This window comes from Apium graveolens, chromosome 8, assembly GCF_009905375.1.
Source record: "Apium graveolens cultivar Ventura chromosome 8, ASM990537v1, whole genome shotgun sequence".
NCBI lineage: Eukaryota > Viridiplantae > Streptophyta > Magnoliopsida > Apiales > Apiaceae > Apium > Apium graveolens.
The window spans coordinates 255502941-255526769 of record NC_133654.1 but is presented as its reverse complement, the minus strand read 5'-3'; the positions used below and the strand labels follow the sequence as shown (position 1 = coordinate 255526769).

At 34.2% G+C, this 23829-nt stretch overlaps 3 protein-coding genes across 4 annotated transcripts; all 3 read right to left on the bottom strand.

The window, feature by feature from the left end:
• Window positions 1-1383: 1383 nt before the first annotated feature.
• LOC141677182 (uncharacterized) lies at window positions 1384-17208 on the bottom strand. 2 transcript variants are annotated; one of them, XM_074482955.1, is made up of 24 exons: window positions 16956-17208; window positions 16010-16073; window positions 15819-15910; window positions 15675-15730; window positions 15313-15388; window positions 15080-15146; window positions 14743-14809; window positions 14534-14600; window positions 13343-13426; window positions 13213-13254; window positions 12809-12964; window positions 8793-8870; window positions 8444-8512; window positions 8289-8354; window positions 8058-8186; window positions 6850-6906; window positions 5455-5544; window positions 4556-4621; window positions 3354-3422; window positions 3164-3268; window positions 2873-2998; window positions 2100-2158; window positions 1973-2009; window positions 1384-1772 (listed from the first exon to the last, which is right to left on the bottom strand). In XM_074482955.1, the coding sequence occupies exons 1-24, from the start codon at window positions 17088-17090 to the stop codon at window positions 1584-1586; spliced, it is 2046 nt and encodes a 681-aa protein (XP_074339056.1). In that variant the 5' UTR covers window positions 17091-17208; the 3' UTR covers window positions 1384-1583. The 2 variants fall into 2 exon arrangements, with proteins under 2 accessions (XP_074339056.1, XP_074339057.1); XM_074482956.1 differs by having other exon boundaries at window positions 15819-15907.
• A 562-nt stretch (window positions 17209-17770) lies between these two features.
• Window positions 17771-19194, bottom strand: LOC141678009 (1,4-dihydroxy-2-naphthoyl-CoA thioesterase 1-like). Its single transcript, XM_074484188.1, has 3 exons — window positions 18968-19194; window positions 18682-18873; window positions 17771-18231 (listed from the first exon to the last, which is right to left on the bottom strand). Exons 1-3 carry the CDS (start codon window positions 19097-19099, stop codon window positions 18076-18078), a joined length of 480 nt encoding a protein of 159 aa, XP_074340289.1. The 5' UTR covers window positions 19100-19194; the 3' UTR covers window positions 17771-18075.
• A 2845-nt stretch (window positions 19195-22039) lies between these two features.
• On the bottom strand, window positions 22040-23050 carry LOC141680676 (uncharacterized). The gene is made up of 2 exons (XM_074486838.1): window positions 22703-23050; window positions 22040-22630 (listed from the first exon to the last, which is right to left on the bottom strand). The coding sequence occupies exons 1-2, from the start codon at window positions 23048-23050 to the stop codon at window positions 22040-22042; spliced, it is 939 nt and encodes a 312-aa protein (XP_074342939.1).
• Window positions 23051-23829: the final 779 nt, after the last annotated feature.

Here is a 23829-nt window from a genome sequence, read left to right as displayed (position 1 = left end):
AATTCGAAATCAACTGTATACAAATCAGAACAATATAATATAGTCAGATTTTTTTTATCGTAGTTAACTCGCAGTCGCTACCATTCGGTTACACACTGGATAAACCCTACGGACTCACGTAATAGCCTGCAAACCACCATTCGGGTACGCACTGAATAAACCCTACAGGCTCACGCAATAGCCTGCAAATCACGTAAATCAAGATAAATCACATATAAAATCTCCTACCGCGAGAAATATAGTCAGATTTCAAAATACGAGCCTTCAACTTTTTCACAATAAATTCACAAATTATTACTTATTTTGTATAAGCGAAATAATACTTGGCATAATTAGATTTGGTACCAAAATCACCCAAATAACTTAAACTATACAAATGTTTGCATATTAATACTAATTCAAAAAAAAAATCTTTACGTTTACACAATATACACTGCGAGATTAGTAATTTAATATTCAAACCAAATTTTGCAACTAAAAATAAAAGTAGTTCCTGGAATATTGAATTCAACATATACGCATGTTGGAATTGAATTTGAAGTTACTATTAATTGATTAGGACATACATTTTCACTTCGAATCAAAAAATTTAGAAAAAAAATTGATACAGAATTGTTGAAGTTTTAGTAGAGAATAAAACAACTAACCCATTCTGTAATGAAAAGAAACGACAATGATTAATCTAAACGTAACTTTAACATATTTTATGTAATAATGCAAATTTTTAAATTTAAAAAAAAATTGTAAAAAAAATTAGAAAACACCTCTTAAAATTCTAATTAAAACATAATTCATTGTTTATACTTGTTTCTTGTGTATACTTATTTCTTGTTGTACTCATTTTCTTTCAAAATCTAATTACTCATTAATTTTCTCATGCAGAATATAGCAAAGGAAAGTTCAATAAAGATGGTGTTCAACAGAGAATCCCATCACCTAATGATACTTTGTCAAATTTGAATATGCATTTTCTTCGCTCGTACACAAACATTAAAAATTACGCAAAAGTTAGTAATGCGTAAATATTTTACTTTTTTGGACGGGAAATAATTAGATATTGGAATATTGTATATACACGCAATCATAACAAAATTTTGAATTAATTTTTCTAAGCCAAGTCAATTGTGGCGGTGTGTGATATAAAGTAAATTTGTTAATGAATATGTATAACTTTCACAAATACTAGTAATTTATTTTTAAATACATTCAATCATACTTGGCACGAGACTTCATGTACACATCAAAAAATTGCAATATTTTTTATCAAAAGAAGTTGAAGATAGGTTTCTTTTTTCTGTATATTTAGTTATTTTTAACACACAACTACCGTCCCGGAAAAAACAGTAATTTAATTCTTCATATATCTTTTCTGCAACAAAAGAATGAGAAAAAGGAAACTGGCATTATATGGCTCTGTTTTTAAACTACATAAATTCTTACCGGATCAATCAAAAGCAAGTTTAGCTATTTACAATTTGGCTGATTTCTCTCTATACATAATCTATTGACCGATTTGCGAGTTGCAACTACAACTCCACGCCTAAAACTAAGGACTAGAATTTTGGCAGATGCATCTGATTATTTTAAAAGTGTCTTGCTTGTTTCGCATTAGACTCCTCTTCGTGCTTGATGTTATTACACCGTTTCATAAAGGAGTCCAATGTTTTCTGCTTTCCGGGACTGCTCGAGGGGATACCTCCTCCCTGTTTTGAAGGGCTGTTTTTTAATTCACTAACAGAAACCTCCAATGAATTCTCATTTCCATCAAGCATCTGCATGTTCATTGACCAAACAGTAATACATCTCTCAGCAAAAAAGAGAAGTTCATAATTGCAAAATAAATTAATCCACATATTACACTCCCTTGCAGAACCATTTCGTAATCAATTTGTCCTTTTAAAATACTATAAACAAAGTTGCTTCTATCATTATTCTCGATTCTAGAAATAATAATAACAATATGTGAAGTTACCTGTCCTAGATTATCCAGCTTGCTCTGAAGAACATCCCTGAGAAGAAATAAAAGAAATTAACTTAGTTCTATTATCCTTAACTCATTCTTCAGTTTATTTAGCTGATAGAGATGCTATGAAGCATACCATATTATGTCATCAACTGTGTCATTAGCTAGCAGATAATATATGTTGACTGATGAAAGCTGACAGAACGAAACAAAAACCATGAGAGCACTAGTAAGATGAAAAAGACAAGAAAATATTACATAATAGTTTGATAAATCTTAAAAGAATGAAACAAGAACCATAACAATATTTCTACATCAGAGGCTGAAATATACAGAAAGGGACTAAGGAGATTAGAGGCTTGCACAGGGATTAGGGCAGTATACTTGGGCTGGATGGAGATTGGCCCTCGAATGTGAAGGAAGAAGGGATGTTCATTACAAATGGGGACCTACTAATGATCTCAGCTATCAGCTATCAGCCATCAGAGCAAGTATAAGATTGTATGTCTATCGGATTATGTATCTTTTAACATGTGTGTATCTACCATCTAGAAGATTTAACAAATAAAATGATTAGCAACACAGAAGGACATGCAGTAACTCCTAAGTTCGTTCTCCACATCAGTAAGAACAACTTATATAAGTTGCGTCATATAAGCTATAGTGCTGAATCTGCAAGAAATCTCAAGCCGATCACAAAATACTTCATAACATCACACAAGCTAAAGCATATGCCAAACCAACTAATCAGGCAAGTGTGGCTTAAGAACCAGAATACAAAGTCGCCTTAAGAAAGGATGTAGGTAGAATGCTGCATCAAACAAAGTAACTTATCCAACAATAATAAATTCAATACAAGAAATATGGTGATCTTAGTGAGGTAAGAAGTTCTTGAAGTTAAGATTGTACCTGCCCAATCCTGTGAGCACGGTCTTCAGCTTGAATAATGTCCCCCGGTGTCCATGACAGCTCCGCAAATATCACTGTACTTGCTGCTGTTAGGGTTAACCCAACACCCGCAGCTCTAATTGATAGCTGAAGGCCAGATGTTCATGAAACACAAAAACAAAAAGGAAAATTAAGTCCGCTAACTATGAACAAAAATATAGGACTAGTAGAACATATGATTTAAATTATGGAAAAAGTCGTGCAAGGATAACATATTGACAAGGTAACATATTGGCAAGGTAAGTGCAATACCACTGCTGCACTAATAGAATCTTTTTCCTGAAACTCTGTAACCAGCGCTTGCCTTGATGCTGCTGGTGTTCCACCATCAATGCGAATGCAACCAACTTTTTTCTTCTGAAGTTAATCATTTCCAACAGGTCTTTACCAATTATTTTAAAAAAAAAATTGTGTTTTACATGAACGCATGATGTAATCTTACCAGAAGAAATTGGTGTATTGCATCAATCATCGGCTGATGGTGTGCAAATATTAAGAACTTACAGCCCGCCTGAGACAAGTTGCAAGCATAACATGTTTTCACTGAACAAGGTACATATGTAAAACTAAATCAACTAATAATTCAATCGAACTAAAATTGTCTTGCAGGAAAATTTGCACTGCTATTTTCCATTAGATTACATATTAAACAGAACTAATAAGCAATTTAAAAATAGTTTAACAGCTACTACCTCATCATTTCCTCTCTCCGGATAGGATGAATATTAATATATGCTGTGTACAATTGTACAAAACAGAGTTGCAAACAAAAGTCTCAGAACAGTACGCCTCCGATAAACCAGGAAATACTCTATTGCCTCTGTCTGACTCTGACCTTTTATGAGTCACGACATTTGTTCTTGTTTGAAAACTGCACCCCCCCTCCTCTCCCACACACGTTGACCTTGGTATTCTAATTATATAAAATATACAAATCTGTGTACTTGTGCGTGTGTGTGTGAGAGAGAGAGGGAGGGAGGGAGAGAGAGAGAGAGAGAGAGATGTAATTTTGGCAGTAGTTTTTCAGATTTCCAATTTAAATATGATTGTATGCTTCTCCTAACTATGTCAAGTGTGTACTATTTTATATCTTTGTTTTCTAATGCGGGGACATCACTAATTCTTTATGTATAGCCCTTAAGAACTACTGTTTACTTGAGAATCAGTACCTGACAAGGATCTGGCGGATTGCTCAAGTGATAGAATAAAACTGAGAGTGGTCAACATTGATAAAACATTACATAGTAGTAATTTTTTTGCAACTTGGCTAAATCCTCAAAGATAGTTGCAAAAATACGGTTGGCAACCAATTGCAACCGAAATTAATGTTTTATGTTATTCTAAAAAATAGTTGCAGTTGCATTTGGTTGATTCTAGTTGAAAAGTTTTGTCTTTTAGTTGCATTGGTTGCAAAGTCATACTTCTGCAAACACTATTTAAAAATCATATATTAGCAACAAAAATTAGAGAAAAAATAACAATTATTGCAAAACGCTTTTTGAATTATTGCAAACTAGTTAAAAGTTGTGTATAAAATGAAAAGGCCTCCAAGTTATATGCAGGGTATAGGTTTACCGGTAAAGAAAACCTAATCTGACATAAAAACAAAACCTCCACATAGATGAACAATAAACAGAAACAAACCTCAATGACAGTTCCAAGGTAATCTAAAACAGCTGGGATCTTCGCTTCTGCAGAGTCGGTGTAAATCTGCAGAGAGTATATAAAATTATCTCACAGTAATTTGACATACATAAACCATCTTTTATAATAGTAAGTTAAAGAAAATACACATCAAACACACACATACATACATATGTATAAATATTTATCCATTAAAGCAACTCTGTCACATTCGAGTGTGTATATCTAACTGTGTGTGTCAGAAATGAAATAAACGTTCAAACAAGTTAACAGTTACTAACTAGTAAGATTATTCTCATCAAGCTATAAAGCATTTGACTTCTAGTTGTTCCACAAGTTTTTCGGCTGCTTTTTTAAAATTAAATTACATCAGGCATATGTGCAGTTCATATATTAGAGCAACTCCAATAGAGTCTTAGCATATTCCTTACAAAGAATATAAAAATAATGAATCCTAGTGATTTAGGACATAACTAGGTGGTTGAAGTGGAGAAAGGGGTAAATGAATATTTTATTAATAAAAACAAGATAAGGGAATGCCTTTTGGTTCCTCATAAATAAGGCGTGGGAGAAAGATCCTAACTTTTTAATGTACCCTTAGTACATTGTTGGAGCACAAATTTTTACAAGCATCCCTAAATTTTAGCTTAAGACATCATATAGCTACGCTTTTCGAGTTGCTCATAAGACACATATATAATTCATATTCCTAGGAAATCTTAAACTAAATAATTTAAACATAAAAAAACATGTAAGATTTCCATTAAACGAAATCGAGACAAATGTTCGTTTTACAGTCACGGTATCTACTGGAACTGGTATTATTACTGATTCACATTTTAAAATATAAGTCCAACAAATACAACCAAGAAAGACAAATCTAAAACTTACATCTATACCTTGTTAATTAGATGTTTCTCAGTAAACTTTAGAGAGTCAGCTTCCTCTTTGGATTGGCAGGCTTTAGCTTTCATTTTAACCACTTCCAGCTACAAAGTCAAGAAATTAGTAACAATTACAAGCTTTCATTTTAACCACTTCCAGCTACAAAGTCAAGAAATAAGTAACAATTACATGCTAAATTGCTGATTCAAAATGCAATTAATATATTCCAACATCTAAAAGCAAAAACGAAGGCAATGTATCAGAAATTTTAATAATATATCACACACAAATACAGGGCTGGATTCTGGAAAGCATGGGTGCGTCACCCCCTGGCCTACGGATACGTTCGGGTGAGCGGGGGTGCGGAAACGTACGGGGTGCGCCACCGTGGCGTGTCGCCGTATTTCACAGATCAGATTTGTGGGGGTGCGGGAAGGGGGTACGGGAGTGGCATAAATTGTAATCTTTTGACTGACTATAATTACCCAGTTGAAAAGACTAAGAAGAGAGGGAGACGAGACTACTGAGGCGAATTATTCATCGTCGTGTCTTCATCTCCATCTTCGATTCCTTGTTATCTGTTATCAACCTCCATCTTCGATCTGTGTTTTTCAGTTTTGTATGTATAGCGTGTATATATCGTCATGTATGTATAACTTGTCTGACTACTTTCTATAGTGTGTTTGACTCTTGTGTTGGGTCTGTCTTGTGTCTTTCTGCTGGGCACCAACTATTAGCACTTTTTTTTGTAAAATTATTTGATTTTTTCTTTAATAAAATAATTCTTTTTTAAAAATAAATAATTTTTAGGATGTATTCGGTTATTAAAGATATTGAAATTATTTATTTAACTACTTTATTTAATTAAAATGCGATTCTTGGATTATATTTATATTATATATGTATAGTTTTAAATATTTTCCGTATCCCGCCGCCCCAAATCCCCATATTTTTAAATTTCCGAATTCCGGTTTCCCCATAACGCGTATCCCCACACCCATGCTTCCTAGGCTGGATTAGAAGTTGGTTAGAACCATGGAATTTCAGGATATTATTTTACGTTTATGCGTGAGTGTGAGAGAGAAGAGAGTCTGAGAGAGAGCGGGAGAGAGGAAGAGGGAGCAAGAGAGAGAGGGGGGGACACACACACACACACACAGAGAGAGAGAGAGAGAGAGTGAAATCCAGCAATGTAACAATAGCTGCACAATAGAATAGATGAAATATATTACATAGAAACAGGCTGGAATATAACCAACAGGTAGAAGGAATAAAAAACTGATAGCTGAAGATACAGTATAGCTGAAGATACAGTAAATGGATTACAAATATGCCAAGTGATGAATATAGGTAATTTAATTAACCATAATAAAGTAACTTTTTTAAAAACATAGAAAAATGAATATCACCTCGCGAAATAAGGCATTTATCTGTCGCATATCTTTCTCAGACAGATCAAGGAACACCTGCAAACAATGAGACAAAAAATAATGAGATAGAAATTCAATAAATGCAGCAGGAAGGCAAAAGCTACACTCAATTACATGAAACAAACTAGAATTTATGCTAAAAACACTGCAATTTAAGAAAACCGTGATAAATGCACAAACGAATGCTGGCTCTGTAGTCTGTAATACCCTATTTCAACTAGAGATGCACAAAAAGCCCAGGCCCGAAAATCTGGCCCGGCCCGATCTGGTCAAAGCCCGGAAAAGCCCGGCCCGGTCAAAACCCGGTCCCGGCCCGGGCTTAGGGCCTCGACGGGCCCTATATTTTAAGGCAAAGCCCGGCCCGGCCCGGTTAAAAGCCCGGGCTTCGGCCCGGCCCGGTCTTTGGACCGGCCCGATTAAAAACCCGAAAAAGCCCGGTTAAAATATGATTATTCTAATATATTTTCTTATATATTTATGAATTCACATTTACTATAAATATAAATAATACTTTAAACACATATATTTACATATTTGTGATTAATAATATTATTTATATACTTTATTGCATAAATGATGAAAGAAGATATAGTAAGTACACTATATATATTTGGATAGCAATGATAAAACATATTATTCTATAAACATGTTTTTTTTTCTGAACTTAAATATTTTCAACGAAGTAATGTTTTCATAAAATATTCCATATAAACTAATACATTTTTACGATGATCTGGTTGCTAACATATGTAGTCTTCGAAATCTGTAATAAAACTCGATCCGATTTAAATTAGAAAAAAGTCCGGCCCGATCCGATCTGGCCCGGAAAAAAAAAACCCGGTTACGCCTGGACCGGGCTCTGATATTTTCGGAAAGCCCGGTCCGGTCAAAGTCAAAGCCTGAAAAGCCCGGCCCGGTTAAAGCCCGGGCTTTTCAAGGCCCGGTCAAAGCCCGGCCCGGTCGGCATTTTGTGCATCTCTAATTTCAACCCTAATCTTAAGTGGTGCACCTAAATCTTTATCTCAAAATTGCAATATTTACTTTTAGAACACCAAGAATATCATCACACGAAAGTACGTTATTGGCACTATCAAGAGATACAAATCATACAATTAGTGTGGTGCCGTCATAAGCATGTGCAGGCATACTACACCAGAGCATGAAGCAATATTGTGTCACGTATATACCTGTTGTCTCCGCTTCATAGGAAGTTCAGTAAGAACGTCCTTTTTGAGTCTACGAATCATTACTGTTGCTTTAATCAAATTGTGAAGCTCTTCATGGTTACTTGCACCTTGATACAATCCAAATACACCCTGGACAAATACAGCTAGATCAAGTATTCACGAACCTCCTCATAATATAGCATATATTTAAATGGAAAATCTTGAAACGAAAAGGGAAAAAGAGTTTCTTACACCCTTGCAGTACCGGTTACCATATTCATGAACATTTTTATACACATCGGGATACAAGGCTTCCAGCTGTAGAGTGCATGTCGTATTAAGAATTTAAATAAATTGCAACAAACCACTCAATGAGAAAAAACATTACGAACGGGCATTTAAGGTACCTGTTTATGTAGTTCAATGGGCCTTGATAAAGCCGGAGTTCCAGTGAGCAAGATTGCATATTGAGCTTTCTGTTTTTCAATCAACATTGTGAGCATATTCAATAAAATTTCGACAACCAGACTAGATATTACAAAGATAAACAATAGAACCTAGATATGTTGCTTAATGCCTACACGCACTTCAGTGTGAAATGACAACACCAGAATCTATTCCTATGTAACATATGAAGGAAAAAAGAAACTGATACATATTGTTATTAACATATGCAAGTGACTCCAGGTAGGGAGAACCCTGTTTCCCATTAAACCTAATATATATTGCCATTTCATATTATATGGAAGTAGGAACCTTTAATATGGGAACGGCAGCACTGGTCCTTTTGGCTTGAGCATTCTTCAAGAAGTGTGATTCATCTGCTATTACAACCTGTGAAAAGACTTCATTAAGGAAAAAAACCAAACATTAAAAAACACATGCTTAGTGTATGTATGCTAACTAGCTGGGCCTGAGATTTGGTCAACTGCACCCGAGAAAGTTAATGTACAAGAGCTGCACAATACACGAACATCTAATTTCAAATTATTTATAAATAATAACGATACATTGTGCACAATCTCTCACTCAGTAATACTATCCGTAGATGGATAGTAAAGGACTTTCGATAGGTTTCTAATTGTTTATGTGGGTTCTTTATTGGAATAAGCATATTTGTACACTCTAGTCTACATGACTACATGAGACTTTGGTGGTTACGTTTTTATTTATTTATTAATAACTTAAGCCTTTCATACACACTGTACAACATAATGAAAACAATCATGTACTGCAAATTCACCTATGAAGCAAAAGTACTTGCTTTATGTATCCCTGTACCTGATAACCATATACTCATATCGGATACTAATTTTTCTTTTCCCAGAATGTACTTGAGAATGGTGTAAACTACTTCAACAAGATAAAATATTGATGCTTGTATTCACTTTCTCAAAATGGAATTTCTAACATAAATTCTTGGATTTCGATGACTAGGTTTTGCATTTGATTAAATACGCATGAAGTTTTAGTTATGTTGGTGGCTTCCATACATGTCATCAATTTGACATATTTATACCATTTTTGTAAATGTTGTACTTCCCCCAACTAAATCCTTTATTATCATATATGCAGAACTCTTAAATCGGTATACATGTGTTTTTTGACCCCTAATTAAATCCCCGTATTATCATATTTGCGAATCCGTGTGTCCCTGCACTAGCCACTCGTACCCTCAGCCTCTTAAAATCCAATTATGATGTATTGTGGAAGTGCACAACATATTTCTAGTACTACAGTTTTGTGGGAAGCTAAAGAGAAGGATGCAAGCCTATGAAATAAATCATGCATCTTAACCAGGGAAATCTCAAAGCAGCACTGATGCAGGACAGATTTGTGAAAACAACGATTTATTAAACAAAACGATAACAAAAGATGAAAGCAACGAATTATATGATTCCCAAGAATAATTAATCAATATTATTCTAAAGAAAAATGTATAATCAAAACTAAGTAATAATGTGGGGGATTACATCACTTATATAGACTATAAAACCCTAGTATTAAACCTAATGGACTAAGGCCCATAAACAATTGGGTTTTATTATAAATGAACAACTTAAATAATATACTCCTAGCCCCACATATAAAACATATAGATAAATACATCGATTATCTTTACACTAAATATATATAAACTAATTAATAACATATATATTAATTGTTTATTCTCAATCCTCGTCATTCTCCCCTTGTTAGAGAAAACTCGACCATGGGTTTTGTAAAAATCAAGAATCAAGCAAGGATGAGATGGAACCAAGATGAACTTCATGCTCTTCTGGAAAAGTGGTTGAGGTGCAAAGAACTCTGAAAATTGACAAGCAGGCGAAGGGAGCTTAGGAAAGTACTCCGGAATAATGAAGTCGATGCGCTCAACCTCAATAATATCATTAACCACTTTATGATCCACAACAGTTTTTAAGCAATCAGTTTGTGGCTTGGTTTCTTCCACTTGCTGCTTACTAGCAACCTCTGTCTCAACTTGGTTAACCTCGTTAATTGGATCTTTTGTAACCTCCTCAGTTGGATCTTCGATAACAGTTTCTTCACCATGTTCAATTTCCATATCTCTTGACTTTGTTCTCATCCTCCAAATGTATAAGATGTTGAAGCTTAGGTGTTGGAATTTCAAAAAATCTTTTTCGTTTCTCGCGTTCCTCATTTGCACGTTTGTCCCTTTCTTTCCTCAACTCAATATGGTACTTTTTTCCAACCTTTCAAGTTCATCAAGTTTATTATTTAACTCCTTCACCGTAAGTTTATATTTAAGTAACCAACGGTCACGCTGACAAACATAGACTTCGTATTAGAACTCATCACGTTCACGCTCAAGAAAATAGATTTTATCTTCCACAACATCAATTTGGCGCTTGATGTAAGCTGACATGTTTTAAACATGGAAAAATAGTTGGAATTGAAGAACAAATCAGAACTCAGAATGAGCAGATTTTGAAATTTCAGGGGCTGATTTGCACTTTCTGGAATGTTCAGCGACTGATTTTTATTATGTGCAAACTGCAGAAACAAGATTTCAAATTCCTGGAAAATCAGGGACTAGTTTGAAGTATTCTGGAAGCTGAACAAACCTTCGGTTCTCCCGCAAACCAGTAGGAAAGCAGCTGATGTTCAGAGGATATGTCGTGACCTTTGACAACGGCTAACAGGAACTAATTTCCAGCAAACAGATGCGGTTTCCGGCAAGCAACAGCAGCAGAGAGACTCTGGAAGCTGCGTTAACACCGGCGGCTAGCAACAAATATCTAAACTCAAGCCTGTTCAGATGCGTTTTTTCCCTACCTCAACCTGATTCTTCTTGTTTCTTCTCGTTGCAGATTGATACTCCAATCAGCAGTTATGATTTCTGATTTGTGGTGTTGTATTGGTATGCAATTAGGGTAACTGATTTCAGAATTAGGGTTCGTAGTCGGGTCGGGTATGTAACTAGGATTCTGTGTACTTAGTAATTAGGGTTGCAGCAGTGGTATGATGGATGTGCGGCAGTGGTAACGCGGTGGTCTGGGGTTATGTTTACAATGCTTTAGCGATGGTGTGTTGTAGTGGCCGGGGACTGATTAGGGTACAGGTGAACAGTAAAAACGGCTGTGACGGCTGTGAACAGTGATCGAAGAATAGAAAAACTTCAGGTTCGGCTCTGATGCCAATTTGATGTACAACAAGATTTCAAAAAGATGGATTTATAATACAAAGCAAGAACAAAGTGATTAAAGCAATGAACTATACGATTCCCAAGAATAATTAATCAATATTACTCCCAAGAAAGTGTATAATCAAAGCTAAGTAATAATGTGGGGATTACAATGCTTATATAATAAATTGAAACCCTAATAAATAACCTAATGGACTAAGGCCCGTTCCGATTGGGATTTATTATAAATAACCTTCTTATTTAATACTCCCTCCGTCTCAACCAATTCTTTACGTTTGGTTTGAGCACGGAGGTTAAGAAATATATATAAAGTAGTGAAAAAGAGAAAGAAAATTGGGTGAAGTGGTGGGACCCATTGATTTTTAATGTATAAAAAGGAGATAGTGAAGTAAAAGTAGTGTGAAAGGGAAGGAAAAGTGAGAAAGTGGTGGGACTCATTAACTATTTTTGGTAAGTTTTGAAATGTAAAGAATTGGATGGGGCATCCCAAAAAGGAAACTGTAAAGAAATGGTTGGGACGGAGGGAGTATACTACTAGCCCCACATATAAAATATAGAGATAAATACTTTACTTATATTTACACTAAATAAATATAAACTAATTAATAACATATTTATTAATTCTTTATTCTCGTTCCTCATCAAGCACCCAACTTTTTCATCCTAAATACTGCTAAAGTAGTACAGTCATCATTGTACTTAAAATGGAAAACAAATAAAACAGAAACATGCTTTGGCCGCCCTAAATACACTAGCCACAGATAAAAGACATACACCAAAGAAGCTGGGAGCCTGGGATGAATCATACAATTTCAGAGAGGACGCAGTTTTGTTTAAAGTAATTTCCCTCCAACAACTTCCCACTTCGCATTACCCAATTAATAGCAAAAGAGAATTCAGATATGACTGAATATAATGATTACTGTAGATTACCATCTGATGACCTAAGGAACGCCTACCAGGCCTGTGACCCCGCCTTTAGTACTACAAAGGATAAACGATGTATACACCAGGATAGGGTACATAAGAAAACACAAGTTTTCAAGATAAATTTCCAAGATGGTAAAAAGGATATCAAAGAAAATTAACTACTGGCCATACTTGCCTTGAAATTAGATGACATTAATGTGTCTTGCAGCTTTGGTACTATATCATAGGAAATAATATTGAACACGCCATCGAGACGAACAGTTCCTTTCCTATTTGAGGGAATTATAGTGAATCCAGCCTTATTTGACCCAGAACATTGAGATAAAACCACCTGGAAAGAATGTCATTTGTGAATAAATGTATAGGACAAACTAGTCAATATTACACCAACGGCATCTCCTGCATTCAGTGTTTGAGTTCACATGAAAAATATGACACTAAAAATAAAACACAAAATCACTGCCTCAAAAAACTTATCTACAATAAGTAATTAAAGGAAAGAAAGTTAATAGGAATATAGATAAAGATTATTTACAAGAAAATAAGCGTACTTCGGGAAAAATACTAAAATATACACACCAGTATATCTGATGAAGGGAGGTTCAGCCATTGTTGGATCATCTGTAACACAATATTCGGAAGAAAATATGAATTCATAACAGATATGAGAGGTGACTTCATAAATATTTATATATATAGTAAGTCTTACAGAAGCCCAATGCAGTCTTAAAGAAGATGGAGTAAGAACAAGAACTGGCCAAGAATCACGCACACAAGTGGTAACAGCGATAGCCTGCAACAAGGACGAGGACCATAATTCCGAGCTCAATGTATATTGATAGGGAGATCTGTCAAGTACTAGACCATTCACATTTTCCTGATTCACGGACACATAGATAGATATGGCTACATCCTAGCTCTTCTCTTAACATCATACAAGTTACATGGATCATCCTTGAAGAGGGGACGCTTATCTTCCACAGCGGAAAGATGTTCTCTTTAGACTTGGGGTCATTTGTTTACAGCTGAACAGTATTTAACCAGATGTAGTCTGACCGATTCCCATTATCAGGCCATTTGTTTGCAATCTTTTTTATTCTGAATGGTCCATATTTAACTGAATCGTTTGTGCTTAAGGTTTCAGATGAATCGTCCATGAGATGTCATGAATAATACTACCCTGTTATTTCATGCTCAAAATGTACTCTTTGCTTTATGTACCTATACCATATTTGCTTAAACAATTGAATATATTACACATTCATATTTAAATAAAAATTGAGTTTGGTTTGTTGTACGAATTTAAAAAACAATCCCAATCAATTTTTTTATGTTTGTCATATTTAAATTATACAGTACTTATAATTAGGCAAGCGCGCCAAACACTTCGACTGTGCGTGCTTCTTTAAAGTCGCTGTGCTTCATACATTCCCAGGCGCTTTGAGTGCGCTTTTGTGCGCTTTGCGCCTAGGAGTACAACTATATTTTTTCATAGTACTATGTAAATTTATATCATTTAAAAAATAATTCATTTTAATATATGTTATTAAATATTACTTCCAGTACTTAATAATAACTTCTTGACTTTCCGCAAATATGTTTAGAAGTAAAAAATACATAATAATTTATTAATTGTTTATATTAAATAATAATAAATTTAGAGTTCAAACTTTAATTTGATATATATTATACATAATTAGGACATGGGAGTTGTACAACAATTTATGGATGGTTCAGTAATTTGAGCAAACAATATTATTCATTCATATTCAGATTTTTTAATCATTCAGAAATATGAATTATTCAGCTATATTTTTTCAGATTTAACAAATGGTCAATAGAGAGGCACTCGGCATCAAATTGACAGTTTCAAAGCTTAAAGGTGTAAATATTTAATTACCTGCAGAGTTTTTCCCAACCCCATTTCATCAGCCAAAAGGACACGTCCTCCATGCTGCAGTGCAAACCTGAAATGAATAAGGTTATCATATCGACAGTAAGTAAATAAGAAATCAACGTTTGTATCTAATAAAACAAAGTGACCGCTGCATAAACTAAATTCATCTCAGACAAAAAGCTTTACATTTATTATACTATTATGTCACATACCTAACTCCGTCGCGCTGAAAAGGTAGAAGCTTGGACTCAACATAACTCGGAATGCAATTATACTGATCTGGTAACAGAATTGAAGAAACAACGATATCTGAATAAATGAATTGACCATGGCATGGAGTTACACAATTAACGCTACAAAAGGAGCATATATAAAAGACAGATCATGCATCACATGTGTACTCTGAAGACTGAATTAGTATTTATACCATAGATTAAATCCAAATAAAGGTTGGATGAAGACTTATTGCAGTTCATAACAGCAAAACGTAGCAAATCGTATAATTAATCATTCAAACATTTGACGGTAAATTCTACAAAATAAATTAACCTCGGAGATCTGCAACTGCAGAGGCTGCAGCCATAGCACGTCGCACCAAAGGATCTAGGTTTTCTACCTGAAACATTTAAGTGACTTTGAAATCGTCTTGTCAGCCAGAAACAGATTACTTAATTCAAAATTATAAAGGCAATTTTAGACAAGCCATATGCACTTTCAACAAGAAACAGGATTTATGAAGGTAATAAGAGCAAGCTTTTAATTATAATAGCATATCCTTTCACCTCAATGTTCATAGCAGATATGTCACTGAGTGTTTTTTCTGCAGATGATAATGATGAAACAGGGAACATCCATAATCTGCAAATTAACAGATAGAAATAAGAAGACAGTATTTGTTCTTTTAGTTATGGTAATTTACAAGAATTTAGATACTGACACACACGTCTCCACTAAGACTTGAACCCTCGACCTCTTATTAGCCAGAGAAGATGGTTATTAGCTAGGCTAGGCTTGCAGATTAAAAAAAGCTTATGTTGCTCAAGGGAAAAAAATATAAAGTTCCACAATATCTATGCTTTTTTCCACTTAATGCATTTTCATGTGTACTTCGAAAATATGTGAGAGATGACAAAGTTGAAAGGACCTTTCACTGCCATTCCAGCTGGCTCGGGGAATTTTACGGAAAGCATCAACGATTACCTGAGTGAAAATCAACTCCACTGCATAAACTAAGATGCAATCGGATATTTTTAGCAGAAAACTGAAACAAGGCACATTTTATATATACCTGATTATACACAAATTTGGCAGCGATATTCCCACTAGCATGTAGAAAAAATTTGACAGAGAACTTTGTATGTTGTTTTGAACCATCACCTTCTTAATAAAGGATTAAAATTTTAGAGTGTAAAAATTCATATTAAAAAGACCTAAGGAAAAAGATGTCTAATGGTGACTTTAAAGTGTTACAAGACTCACCAGTAACTTTCAATGCTGATTCGGGTAATTTTCTGTATGTTGTAGGTGTAGCCAAATCATCTATCTGATTTATATCGAAAAAAAGTATGAAATGAGGTCCTTGCTAACTAAAGATATCGGTCTACCGATGCCATTGGCATTGACGACATAATGATGCTAGATTCATTTTCATCTAGTGTGTTCAAATTCTTAAGGTAATAATCAAACAAAAAAGGTAAATCGATTATTTAAAAGAATCATAGTGGCTGCAAACCAGCGACATGCGATCCGCTTAATATATAAAACTCCAAAATAAATCAACACTGCTATAATAAAAATAGACGTCTAACCACAACATTCTCTAAAAACTTTATAAAGCATTTAATTGAGGGGATCTCATAATCATGTGTGTAAACTCAGAAAAAAAAAGTAAATCGTCGAATAGAACTTCAACATCGCCATATTATTGTCCCCAAACCTTCAACTCGTTTTTTATATGTATTGGACTTCAAAGTAACTTAAAATTTATAATTCTAATCTACGGACAACTATATATTAAACTAAATCATACAAAAAGCGCGGGAGGGCAAGATAAATTACATTCAAAACTAATGCATTAATTAGAATGTATCGAAAATACATGGCTAAAAATCACTAACATCTATGTAATCGAAAATAGATGGCTAAAAATCACTAACATCTATGTAATATGTACATATGAACACACAGCATGTACAGTAGACAATAAATTAAAACATCAATATTGCAAGATTATAAAAAAAGAGAATATTCTCTCTCTCTCTCTCTCTCTCTCTCTCTCTCTCCCCCTCCCTCCCTCCCTCCCTGTGTGTATGATTAATTGTACTAATGTGGGATGCTTCGAGAGAAAATGAATAAACTCACTCTCTCTCTCTCATTCTCTCTCTCTCTCTGTCTCTCTCTCTCTGTCATTTATATAAAAACAGACCTTGTTGTGGTTAAGAGGAATTGGGGGAGTAGAGGAGGAGGAGGAGGAGGAGGAGAGATGGCGTTGAGCGAGTTGTTGAAAAGCGTCTCTTTCGAGTTTGTCTAAATCTTCTGCACTCAAATCCCAATCGTCCATTGAATTATGTTTTCTTGAAATTTGGATTTGAATTCGATTGCGAGGGTTCTGTTTTGTTTGAGAACAATGGGTTTTACACTTTACTCTTTAACATTCTTCTTTTCTCTCTCATATTTTTATGTCTAACTAAAATGGGTGTTACGTGAATTAATTAATAGGTATAAGTATAATGCCAATTTATTGCCTATTTATTATGGGCATAACATTATAGATTTAATTTAAAATTAGAAAAAAAATCATAGAATTTTTTTAAATTTGTTGAGTTACAAAAAGAAAGATAATAAATATATAGATTGCATATTAGGCAGAAATGCGGAATATGATTTTCGTAAAATGGAATCTGTTATTTAAATACCCGACATTTATTATTCGATTATCTTGTACATTTATATACATAATTTTTAAAATTTTATTAAACATTTAATATTTTAAAAAGTACCTAAAAATGAAAAATTAGAAAAAAATAATAAATTTTAAAATTATTTAGAAGGTAACTTTCCAAAATATCTAGCCAACCATTGCTAAAACAATTCCTTGTAAAGATCCACGTGGGTGCCATCAAATCACATTGCACTTTGTTTGCAAATTCTTTCATTTATAGTGGTACTCAATCCATGATTTATTTTCACCTGGATCACTGAATAGAAACTGTAACTCAAAAGATCACATAACACACTCTCTGGTCTCTGCGGCTCGCATTTTGGACATCAACTTTATTCAACAAATTTAGGTTACATTGGCTAACAATCTGTTCTACACTTACACTTTGGTGCGAAAAATGTTCATCAAATTGTCTTTGCAACAGCCAACAGGTTACGCGTATAATAACCACACACATCTGTGAAAAACTGAAATGCAGAGCTGTTGTATAGTGACGAAGCATTCTAACTGTGTTAAATAAGTACACTTGGTATATACTGAATCATGAAATAATAATTTGCAACGCTTAGAGTAGGTATTGTGCAGGATTAGAGAATTGACAGGTTCATAGTTTTGCAAGCTTCGCTAGGTTTTTACCAACATCCCTGGAATGTTCCGGCACAGGCAAGTTTGATATAAGAGTAACACGTGATAACGATATTGTTGATTTGCTCTCAGAATCCGAGGGATCGTCCAGCTTCCAGAGTTTCACCTCCCACACCTGCTCAAGAATGTCAAACAGAGAGCTTGCGTTGTTATTGACCTTTATTAGCAGGATCAAATGCAACTAGGAATAAGCATGTGGCAAATTTTAAGAACTGGACGCTGGTAGTTGTCATGTCATGTTCTAGATTCAAATATATTAAGCACTGAAAGTACAACTTGGTTTATCTGTTTATCCGATATCAGGAGAAAGAACACTTATCTTATCTTTCTAAATTTGCTCCCAGTTCAAATAATTGAAAGATAATTACTAAAGAATTGATCAAATACAAAGATGGATCATGAAGTATGCATATGCTGCGATAGTCAACTGTCTACTTGCTATCTGCAGTTCACGAGTTTGAACCTAAGCATACCACGCCTTAATAACATTTGTGTTCTACATGGTTCCACCTTAATCGCGCAGGGGGAGGGGGAATTATATTGTCAGTGCAAATTAAATAAGTACCTGAATTTTTTTCCCGACAGAAACAGGGGTGGCCTGAGCAAAGACAAGATCACCGAGATCAGCACGTCGGAGATGGTTGATATCGAGTTGAATTCCAGCAACCCTTATCAAACCAGATGCCATGTAGGCTCCGACACTTGCTAATGACTCGGATATCACTGCCAATACTCCGCCATGTAACACCTTAAATGGCTGATCAGAAACAAAACAAAACAAAAAAGTTAGCCCAAATGAGAAACCAAGGATGTAGCTGAACTGCATATTAAAGACAAGTTAAAGGGCGTGCCTGGCAACATATTTGCGTGACATGAAGGCGTCCGGTGACTTTTTCGGGCGACAATTCTTGATACTCGAACCCAAATGCGTGAAGAGGTATATCTAATTCTTGTGTTTTGAATGTTTGTGAAGTCGACTCCATCTTTTTTCCTAGGATGTTCAGAGAAAGAAAAAGCCTACATAAACTTCAACTGCTTTGATGTTATGTTGAATGGTCCATCCCTATCCTTTAGACCTATCGAGTCTTGGACTTTTCCCGTTAAATTCTCGAGTCTTGACTTTATAAAAATGTATGTAAATTGAAAAGAATTCAGACAAAAACTGAATGAATTGCGGAAATAAAACCAAAAGAATTAGTAAGTTAATACTCCATTTCTTGTTTAATTTTATTTTGCCTAGCTAGGTATTAATTTATTTTTTCGGTAGTTGTTCTTTAATTTTCTGGTGAAGAAAGTAGACCTGACTGGTCTTTTGTGTGGTTCTTCCACTGTGTAATTTCTTTTTGCAGATCATTTCTTGGTATGCATTTCAGAAATATACATGGCTTTAGGTATCATTCTCTCCGAAAGTAAACATAAACGTGTATTATATTAGGGCAAATTTAACTAAAGAAATACAAATATAAAGATCAGACAGCATGCCAGCCAAAATAAAGAGCATTAGGTTCTGTTTCGTACGCTTCTACGAAAACTTTAAAAATGAAAGTAAAAAAGAACACCAGCTGATACAACTTAGAAGAAACTTGAAGTTAATCGCATATCTGTTGTAAGAACCGGCAGCAATCGATATTTATCATAAATGTTAGAAATTTATATGGCGCAATTGATATGATTATAGTTGTTAGAAGCTTATAATTATAATTATATCAATATAATTTTAGCAATCGATACGATTATATTTGTTGAAATTCAAACTTAATCACATATTGTTGCAACAACTAGCAGCAATCGATATAATTATAGTTGTTGAAGTTATATACGGTTCAACATTATAGAAAGCTTGAAGTTTGGGTTGGCTTTTTCTTTCTTTGAACATCCAATGAAAAAAGGGTGGTGGCCTTATATGTCACTTTAAGGTAAAAAAAATGGTCCAAATTGTCATTTCTGAAAAATAAGGCTTTATCTGTCACTTTCATAACAGAAGTTCGTCTACCGTTTTGAATTTTTTAAAAAAAAAAAGTAAAATGAAACTTCTTGAACCATTAGGCTTACAAGAAAGGAAGTAAAACGTGGTATCGACACCGTTTTGTGTTTTTAAAAAAATTATCAATACGTTAAACGGAACTTAATACACCGTTATGCTGATGATATTAATAAAATAAAAGAGAAAACATAATTGGAATACTTAGACTAAAACGAAGGTTAAAATATCATTTTCTTGTATTTTAAAAAGTTAAACGCGGTTTAAAAAGCGTTTAAACGATCGATTATAAACGTTTTTCTTTTTAAAAAAAAAAATAATAATGTAAAACGGGAATTGAAGAAACATTTTTATCGAATATTTTAGACACAGAACGAAACACGATGTGTCGTTTGAGGCTAAACGTTATTTAAAGTTCTGTTTTGCCTGCTGAACTTCAGTAGCCTCTGTTCTTTTCACCATCTACTTGGAATTTTTTAAATTTTTTACTAAAATACATCAAAACATTATAAAACAACTCATTTTTTTAGGAATTAAACCATATAATTAAATTGACAATAACATAACACACAAATACATTAAAATAATTAATAAAAAATTTCAAATTCAATACATTTTTTTGGAAACATTATTCCTAAACAAATCACTAATACAACACATTTTTTCCACAAAATCCATCGCATTTTGATATCTTGTCGACTTCCTTCTTCCTTTCTTTTTCTCAAAATCTTTATCATGGATCACGATTGGAAAGTTAATACCCGTCGGTAGGGCTGTCAAATGGATAATTCGGATACGGATCTGCCTATATCCGTATCCGGATTCGAATCCGAAAATCCATATCCGTATCCGAATCCGGAAATATATAAAGAATAACATCTGAATCCGGATCCGACGGATATTATCCGGATATCCGTATCCGAATCCGATTTTCAATCAGATTTTTTATTTAATATTAAAAATTAAAAAAAATGGAAAATTATTAAAAAATGTAAAAATTAAAAATTCATTTTAAAAAATTAAAATAAGAGATAAAGTGATTTAATCATATTTTAATTTTTGAAAAAATTAATTTTATTTATCTTTTCAATATAATAGTTATCCTTAAATTGTTGAACTCAAATGATTTTTTCCAATATGTCTATAAAATTTTATAAACATAATATATATGTATATATAACACATAAACACACTATAAATTTAATATAATATATTTTTAAATTATTTAAATATTTAAATATAAAATATATTTATTCGGATACGGATATTATCGAATACGAATATGTCTATATCTGTATCCGTATCCGCAATCGTCGGATTCGAATACGGATAATATCCGCTTTATTTCGGATACGGATAATATCCGCTTTATTTCGGATACGAATGCGGATTTTTCGGACGAATATCGGATTTTTTGAATTTTTTTGACAGCCCTACCCGTCGGCCAACGAGAATCTCTTTTGCTCGGAATGGGTTCGAAAACACCATTGTAAACCATTGATACATTCTCTAACCTATAGATTTCGTCAACCAACGATTCATGACTCAATTTTAAATGCGTGCAACATGCTATAACATGAGAACAAGGAATACGATACGTTTGTCATTTCCCACAAGAACACAAGTACTCGGTAATCCTAACGGTATGTTTATTCCCCCCCCCCATTTTGGTCAACTTTCCTAGTGACTACTTCAAACAACAAAGAATTTCGATCATAAACTTTAATACTATGACCCCTAGCACGCACAATGGACTGACTCAACCTCTTGCTCGCATGATTAGTAAACAATCGACCTTTAGATATATCGGTTGCAATTTCCAAACGCCTTTCATCAAAATACTCAATTGTCTTCAGAAATAATGCTCTAACCAATGAACTAATATAGAGTTTTCTAGCATCAAGGATCGCGTTGTTCCAACTTTCCGCATGGTTGGGGGACATCATGCCATAACGTTTCCCTCATCATATGCTAAAGACCATTTACTTAATGGTTTATCCTCAAACCATTCTGTCGTCCTAGGCTCCACAATCAACAATTGTTCCCATAAAAATTCAAACTTCTTCTCTTGCACCTGAGAAGCCAACTCAACTAACCTATTTTTCAAGCCCTTTCTCCTATGTGCAGTACAAAAATTTGCAGCCAAATGTCTAATGCAAAACCTATGATGGTTAAGGGGCTCGCACCATCCTATCTGTTGCATAGCAGCAATAATACCAGCATGTCTATCATAAATGACACAAATCTCATGTCTCTTACCTGCCACAAACCTCCTCAATCTATCCATGAACCACCCCCAACTAGAAACATTCTTGGATTCGACAATAGCAAATGCAAGTGGAAGAATATGACTAAACCCATCCACTGCCACAACACTCAATAGTACACCCGGATATGGACCGTATTGGTGAGTCCCGTCTATATGTATGACAGGCATACAATGCTCAAATCTATCAATGCATGGTTTGAAAGCCCAGAATAGTATCTTGAATGTCACTTCATGTTCCAAATAAAGACAAAATATATTCGTTAACTACAAAACATTACATAAATATGGAAAATCGTTTAAAAATATATCTGATACTAGTATAAAAAGATAGAATACCTCTAAGCTCCCACGATCTTCCATCTCATCCTCCTTAAAAACGCAATCAACCTTGGTTCCCACATTAAAACATTGCAACGCTTCCATCAAAAAAGGGAGGTCTTCATATGATCCTTCCCAAGATCCATATTTTTCATCCATTGCTAGCTTTTTCGCATCTCTAATTTTCTTTCTTCCGGGTTGGTAACTAAAAATACTTTTCACCGTGGCCATCAACATTTTTTCCTCAACCGTGGGATCGACTACGATTTGATCCTTAACTAGTTCAAGAATATCATAAGATGTCAAATTAGGATGGTCTTGAGTAACGGTGGTGCGCAAACATGTGTGTGGTCCCGAAGTTTCCATAATTTGAAATTTTCCAAGTGAGTTTTGCAACTTAGCTTTTAAACTCCATTCACAACCACTATCCTTATTCTTATAAACCACAATCCAATACACATCACTTGATCTAACCACCTTAATCTCTTGATGATTCCGGATATGAAAATCTCTAACCGTATGCATCAACACTTTTTTTTAGTCAAATATCATCCCATCCCTCAACTCCATTGGCTCCAATGTCTCCTCCCGTGTATTCAAAGCCGACTCAACAACATCATACGCATCCAATCTTCTACTACTAACCGTATCACCACCAATATAGATAGTACTCATAGTTTGACAATCAAAACCCCTACTCCCACTCCTCTCGAAAACTCTCGAACTAGTTTCAACAACTCTCAAACTTGTTTCAATCAATGCACAAGTTGAAATTTTTTTGTAAATAAATTTCAACAAAGAAAGGAGGTCCATTCGAAATAATAATTCCAAACATCATCTCAACATCATCATCGTCATCATCATCAACCGGAATAATATCAAATTTCATATCATTGACATTTTTCCATCGATAACACAACTTAAAATTATACAAACTCCTATCAATTTTCAATTTCAAAAATAATACGTCGCACAAATTATTAAAATTCATACTAGAGTCGAGACTTGCTTGCTTAGAAACCGGTTTATCATATACGTAACCCTCTAATTGAGTTTGTCATATATTACCATCGGTATAAATCCACGCAATCACCATAACTGATTGTGCTCCAGATTCCTGTTAGTGTTTGTGCCCTAGAGAAACA

Coding starts and splice junctions, on each gene's coding strand:
- LOC141677182 (XM_074482955.1), bottom strand. CDS start 17,090: ATGGACGATTGGGATTTGAGTGCAGAAGATTTAGACAAACTCGAAAGA. Junction 15,389..15,674: donor AGCTGGAATGGCAGTGAAAG/GTCCTTTCAACT, acceptor GTTAATTTGCAG/ATTATGGATGTTCCCTGTTT. Junction 12,965..13,212: donor TCCCTTCATCAGATATACTG/GTGTGTATATTT, acceptor CATTCTTTCCAG/GTGGTTTTATCTCAATGTTC.
- LOC141678009 (XM_074484188.1), bottom strand. CDS start 19,099: ATGGAGTCGACTTCACAAACATTCAAAACACAAGAATTAGATATACCT. Junction 18,874..18,967: donor TCACGCAAATATGTTGCCAG/GCACGCCCTTTA, acceptor GTTTCTGATCAG/CCATTTAAGGTGTTACATGG. Junction 18,232..18,681: donor CTGTCGGGAAAAAAATTCAG/GTACTTATTTAA, acceptor ATTCTTGAGCAG/GTGTGGGAGGTGAAACTCTG.
- LOC141680676 (XM_074486838.1), bottom strand. CDS start 23,050: ATGGAAACTTCGGGACCACACACATGTTTGCGCACCACCGTTACTCAA. Junction 22,631..22,702: donor AAGATCGTGGGAGCTTAGAG/GTATTCTATCTT, acceptor AATGTTTTGTAG/TTAACGAATATATTTTGTCT.